General features: G+C 41.1%; 1 protein-coding gene across 2 annotated transcripts; it reads right to left on the reverse strand.

The window, feature by feature from the left end:
• Positions 1 to 17: 17 nt before the first annotated feature.
• Positions 18 to 5,106, reverse strand: rab6a (RAB6A, member RAS oncogene family). 2 transcript variants are annotated; one of them, XM_049741603.2, is made up of 8 exons: positions 4,755 to 5,106; positions 3,932 to 3,990; positions 3,799 to 3,852; positions 3,606 to 3,711; positions 3,410 to 3,521; positions 2,172 to 2,265; positions 1,512 to 1,578; positions 18 to 1,353 (listed from the first exon to the last, which is right to left on the reverse strand). In XM_049741603.2, exons 1-8 carry the CDS (start codon positions 4,822 to 4,824, stop codon positions 1,289 to 1,291), a joined length of 627 nt encoding a protein of 208 aa, XP_049597560.1. In that variant the 5' UTR covers positions 4,825 to 5,106; the 3' UTR covers positions 18 to 1,288. The 2 variants fall into 2 exon arrangements, with proteins under 2 accessions (XP_049597560.1, XP_049597559.1); XM_049741602.2 differs by lacking the exon at positions 2,172 to 2,265 and adding an exon at positions 2,662 to 2,755 and having other exon boundaries at positions 4,755 to 5,104.
• Positions 5,107 to 6,836: the final 1,730 nt, after the last annotated feature.

Here is a 6,836-nt window from a genome sequence, read left to right on the forward strand (position 1 = left end):
CGGAATGAGTGAGTGAATTGCAGCAGTAACAAGTTCATTTTATTTTTTCCTTTGAAATCAATTCCAGAGCTACTATATTCCTCTAGAATCTAGATGTTAACACAAGCTAAAATGTCAAAGTACAAATTGCATGATTTACCAACAATTTAGCAGTGGTAGATGGAAGGTGCTTAACAGACGTTTTCATCTAATGGTGATGTAGATATATGGATATTTTATTAGCAACTCAAAAGTCATATCAAGACGGAAGAAATTAAAATCATAACAAAACAGATAAATGAATCCATTAGAAATAAATACAAGTCATTGTAGATAAATCACTAACAAAAAGATCAACACCACAATAAAAAAAAAATCCAAAATGAAGCTGTTGACTACAATCAAACTAGAAAGGAAGCCCTCATTTTATGGTAAAACGCTCACATTCCATCTCCATTTGTAATTTGTACAATGTTTTTTTTTTTTAATAATAACTCTGTATATATGAGAAAACCTTTCGCAAACACTATCATCAAACAAATTTCTGTATGATACCCTCATGTGAAAAACCCCCCAAATACAAACTAACCAAATAAAAAGGGTAGAAAACAAAGCAAATTCAAATAGGACTATGTGTGAGGGTAAAAAAAAAAAAAAAAAGAAAAGGTGTCAGCCCTGTGTGGGCGTCATGTTTTTATCCATTTGGAGAATTTCACGACATGCTGGAAAATATCAGGATGGGTGACCTTGCCACTAAAGGTTGTTGTGACATGTCACGCCCGTTTGTGACTTTCAGCCAGTGTCGACACCGAACTCTCACCCTGATAATGCCTGTATGCTTTTAGCACGACCATTTCCACCTTACACAAGGGTACTTTATCCAGAACACAAACTCGAAAGAAGCCTTGCATGGTAACGTAAACAGATCCACATTGTACTTGATACTGTTAATGCAGTGCTCTTTATTTATTTAACATGCTAATAACTCCATTTGGTGCCATTAAACACATTTGTTGTTTTGGATGCAAAAGTAATGTTTACACAAATGACTGCTTCAGTCACTAACTCCATCTGAACGGACAGACAGCGGAGCTCGGCGAAGATGTTGGAGCTGTGAATACGGTTTTCGTGTTCGAGTGCAGCAGTGCAAATATTGATCGAAGACTTTAATGGCCGCCGGGCGAGAGCGAAGATCTCCCTTTTCCTTTGGGTCGGGGTGGGGTGGGGGGGTGTAGTGTTGTAGTGAAGGGTACAAATACAGACAAACAAGCCCAATAAGAGAACCTTTTCCCAGTGACATGGGGGCAAACTAGCAAGCACAACCGCTTTCGCTGGCAGGCTGCTCTGGCGGCTTTTCCAGCTTGATGTCGATCACTGAAGGATGCATGAATTAGGGAATATCACCATTTTTTTGGGGTGGCATATTTTGATTCGCATATATTCATATTAAGTCGTAATAGCAATACCGAGGCTCAATATGACGTGTTTTGACAAATCCACCAACCTGCAATGGATGACATACAAAAGGATACTGTCCTCTCTATTTTTGTCCTGAGCCGTGTCCATTCCAGGGAGGGCGGCTGCCACGCGGCGGAAAAGCTGCAGCAGGAAAAAAAAATGGTTTTGTTATCTAGACTAGGAAATCGAGGCCATTGCAAACACTGTGTGAAACTCAATGAAGTGACTTGCTGATGAATTTAAAGAAATGAATTATGATTCTCAACATGCAACAAACAGATGAGGCGCAAGTGAAGTGGAAGGTTACTACTGAGTATTCGGGGCATGCTGAAAAGAAAGTCGAATTGCGAGAGGACCGACATTTTCCTCGTAATTCAATGACTCAACTCTTATCATATTACTTTGGTACTTTTCAGCACTCCCCTAATACTCCTTCTTCATTGTAACCTCTGACACATCTTTTGATATTCATCAAGACGTGTTACCATCATTTTTTTCACCCCATGCCAACACGACAAGCTTTTAAATGTTGCAACATTCTTTTTATCAGTCAGCCCTATCGCTATCATCAAAAGATAGTCAAATATGATGGGCCACACCCATTTATGTTCACCGGGGGCCAAAGGTCAAAGACGCCCTTTCTGTTTTTAAAGCAGGCATGCGTGTGGTAAAGCCAAAGCGGCTCAATGGACGGCGTGAACACACACGGCACGCACACACACGTCGCGTTCTACCTGCTTGACATTGTAGCCTGTCTTTGCACTTGTTTCAATAAACAGAACATTCATCTCTTTTGCTCTTTGCTCTCCCTCCTCTGTGGTAATCTGTCTGTGAGGAGTCACGGCGCAAGGGACGCACACAGACAACCACACAGACACCCCCACAGACAGACAGACAGACAGACAGACAGACAGACAGACAGACAGACAGACAGACAGACAGACAGACAGACAGACAGACAAAGGGGGGGAGGAAAAAAGCACAAGTTCAATATTTTCAAATGGATGAAGGAGTCGTGCCCATCCCTGCTCCCGCTGCCACCTTTTCAAGATCAAAAGTTCAGTTAGCACAAGGAGGACGTCCGAATGTAGGCCTCAACTTTATGAGTAATATTTGGTGGTGCTTTCTTATGAACTACACCCTCTGGCGACTTTTGGAGGCGTGGCCAAGGTGGCAGCGTCGGACGGCGAGGTGACGGAGCACGACGCTCGCTCTCGCGCTTACCTGCTTGACATTGTAGCCGGCTTTTGCACTAGTCTCAATAAACATTACATTTAGTTCTTTGGCTTTCCGCTCTCCCTCCTCAATAGATACTTGCCTGTGGTAGATAAAGGGGTTAAAGTTGGACATAACACGACAATGACATTTAAAAAAAAAAAAAAAAAAAAGCGACAAAACTGGTTAAAAGGAATGCGAGTCTGCATTACCTTTCTGGTTACCATTCAAGCTGTAAAACTGTTGAATTTCAATTTCAACAAAATTCAGGTACGTACAAAAAAAAAGCTCGGTTATGAGTAATGCTGAGTTGTTTGTATTTCCACATTGACTGATCTGCATTGCAGTGCTTTTACTGTGCTTGCGCACACAAAAACACACACACGTATATTCAAAATGTCAACAAGCCGATCAGATAACAAATACACAATGAGAATAACTGAAATCATATTAATTAAAATAAACAATACCAGTACATTTGTTAAATACCAAATATAACTGGTCTTAATGGAATTGTTTGGTAGAATATAAATGGAAAATGAATAGATACAACATTACAGCGTTACATGAAACCACTATTTTAGAAAGTAAAAGAAAATAGTGGTATAAAACGCCAATGTTGACAGCTGAAGAGAGCAGATCTAAGTTGCTGCATCAGGAAACTCTGACCCACTTTGTATTGACATCCCAGCAGCAACAATCAATGCCTTCATTAGCATGTCGGCTGCCGGGCAGCAAGGAAGGAAGGCGAGATTACCTTTTGTCTGCGAGATCTGTCTTGTTTCCCACCAACATGATGATGACATCACTCCCTCGCTCCGTTCTCACGTCATCAATCCATTTTGTGGTTTGCTGGAAGGAGTTCACGTCTGCCAATGAGAAGGAGAAGAGAACCAGTGTACAACTTATTGGGACAATTAAAAGTGTAAGACACAAAATGTGTCAGCGCCTACTTGTGATGTCGTACACTACGACAGCAGCAGCAGAGTCTCTGATGTAACTTGGGATGAGGCTACGAAATCGCTCTTGGCCTGCTGTGTCCCACAACTGCAATCTGATCTACAATGCAGAATGGGGAAAAGAAAAAAAGCGTTATGGCAATGATTCCAAATCAACACAAACACCTCAAAGCGACACAAAACTTACTGTTCTGTCCTCGAGGTACATGGTTTTCGACAGGAAGTCGATTCCTATTGTGGCCTGAAACATGGCAAGTGGAGTTTATTAGGCATATTAACTATTAAATCCATCAACATATAATTGTGACGATTGGCCTCACTTGGTAAGTATTGTCGAAGCTGTCGTACATGAACCTGGTGATCAGCGAGGTCTTGCCCACTGAAAGCAACACACACACACAAAAATCTCACGTTCTCACTACTATTGACACAATAAATGATTAGATTTCAAACAATCAGTGTCGGCGACAGTGATGCAAGCAATATCTTGCTTGTCTCATGTTTCCAAGCACTGCGATGAGTCACGCAGACTTCGAGTACAGTATTAATACTTAATAAGGCCCCTCTTGGGAGAGTGCTTTTAAACGTTTTCTGTTGACAGCCTTTTAGCTTAACATTGATAAATTAGGATTAAGAATTGTTAGTCAAGACCATTTTTTCCTCCCTTTACGATTCTGTCTTCTGCTTGACCTGGGAAATGGGTGAGAGGATGAACGCAGGAATGCTACTGGCCAGGTTTTAAACACATCATTAGGGCGGACAGTAGTAACGTTGATATTACAAACATGTACATAAATAGGGCAACAAAGGCTGATACAGACGACTTAAATCGATTTTCTAGTCAATTGTTCTGGAAAATTGCTAAACCATCACACTGTAATAACTTGACGATGACTGATTGTTAAATACACCATGCCATCGGCTAAAGTTGAATTGGAAGAACCTTCCGTTTTAAGGGAGGAAATTGATAGAAATAAGTTTAAGGAGTATGTATTAATACCTTATGTGGCTAATATAAGCTAGCCGCGACAACGGATTGAATCAGCCAAGCCACCCAAAGTCCTTAGCATCATATTTAAATGGACACATTTCTCAGTGATTTTGACCAAATGGCCCATTTACCCACTTAAAAATGAGACTTACCGCTCTGTTCCCCGAGGAAGACCAATTTAAATTTTCTTAGTGGGTTTCCAAAGTCTCCGGCCGTAGACATGGCTGTAAAACAAGCTCTGACGTGACTTCTCTGGAGCTTCCCAGCTAGCCAGCTAAAGACACCAAATCACTTGTTTTCGAAAAGAAAATATGTGGAACGTCGAGCCGATTTGTCGCAGTCGCGACAGAAGCCAGTTGTACGTGATTTCTGCAGTGAAAATGTCTCGTTCGGATTTCTAGCCACTTTTGTGACAACTCACCGCCGAGCTGCAGACAAGTTAGCATTACAGTACATTACTTGTGTGACATGTCAACTGGCTAGTTGCCACTTTGGGCTTCTCTTCTTCTGCGTACGTAAAACAGCATCCCTCAATTATTGTGCTGCCCCTTAGTGGTGATAAATATAGCGTACAACAACAAAGAGGTGGAATTTACAGTACTTAGCACAAGTAATATTTGAGTAAAAAAGAACGGTAAAAGTAAACGTCCTTTACTCAAGTAAAACGAAAACTAAAGAAGTAAAGATATGTATTGAGGTACAGAAGTAATTATGGGTTCTGCAGTACACGTTATACTACTATTTGTCCACAGGAGGGCGAAATTTGACAACCTCTCGTAAGAATATTTTAATGTTCTACTTGATATGTAATATACACCAACTTTAAATGATAATATGTTGGCAAATATCGCCAATCCACTGCAGTGAACGTTGTTCAGCAAGCACCTGCTGGCCAGAAGGTTGAAACAATGAAAGTCATGGTCAATAAATCCTGTTTATGCTTTACTGTTGTTTCATTTCTGTTCATTGCAAAGGACGAAAAGATTGATGCCTTCATCACTAACAAACCTTTGATCAATTTCATGCAAAGATTTTTATTAATTTCAATATATCTGATATAATTAAAAAAATAAAGAGATGAGAAGATGAATACTACTGCAATTGTATTTGACTGTACAAAGGCCTACAGTCAGTTTTACACAATGGCCCCGTGATAAAACCTCCTGTCAAGTCCTTTATGACTTCCCTTTTTTATTGGATCTATTCAAGAGATGTATTGATTAATAGTCATTTTGTTACTACACTGAAAACACTGACTGAGAGGACCCTATTTTTACTGTAAGGAAAATTTAAGTTTCCAACAAAACCCGAGCGCACAAATTGATAGTAGTATCGCACAAGAAGACACGGGCGCTTGTTTACACGTGTGAAATGAAACATGACCTTCATCCAAACGGTAAGTACACGACATGATTGGATTTCATATGAATTTAGCGCTTCGCTGTGCACAATTTTTGAGGCCTGAACCTGGCCAAACTCGAGCCATCCCCCTTCACTGTCCGACTCCCCGCTGCTGCTCTCCTCAACTACGCCATATGTCCTTGGTAAGAGAATGACCTCAAGATGCTGAACTGACAAATTTGTCTTCCACTGTCCGCTATTAGACCTTTCTATTCATTCACCTGCATGTTTGGAAATCACATTTGTTGTTCATTTCACTAGAGCAGATTTTCTGACCAGGTAACACATTTTCACAGTGCCTCATAGTTGAACAGCAGATAAAACATGAAGCATGAGTAAGAGGTAAGATTTCAAGCGGTGATTTCAATCCGATGTGCAAATTGCTCATCATACCGCTGCATTATTGATCGGCGCTGAACTAGTGCACCCAATTCTCTGTGGATGGGGAAGCCCGTCTATGACTCACAAATGTGTCTTTTATTCCCCCACCTTTATACTGTACACGGCAAATTATGGATTCCTTGAGTGGGGCTGCCTATATGTGATGACGCACCTCTGCCTACATGTGTGCGCATGATGGAGGGAGACCTTCCTATCTCCACATCACCTTAATATAAATCTAATGAATGCAGCTTTCAATGTCACAGCAAAGTGCAATACTGCACTCATGTCTCCTGAGAGGGATGGGGAGCATGCGGGATGTAATGAAGGGGGGGGTTGGAGGAGAGAACAGAATGAAGAACATAGGGGCCGATTAGGCAAGGGAATATGGGAATGGCATGAGGGTTGGGTCAGGGTAAAGTCGGTGTGTTGTCATTGCTGACAGTATAAGC

Source organism: Syngnathus scovelli, chromosome 15, assembly GCF_024217435.2.
Source record: "Syngnathus scovelli strain Florida chromosome 15, RoL_Ssco_1.2, whole genome shotgun sequence".
NCBI lineage: Eukaryota > Metazoa > Chordata > Actinopteri > Syngnathiformes > Syngnathidae > Syngnathus > Syngnathus scovelli.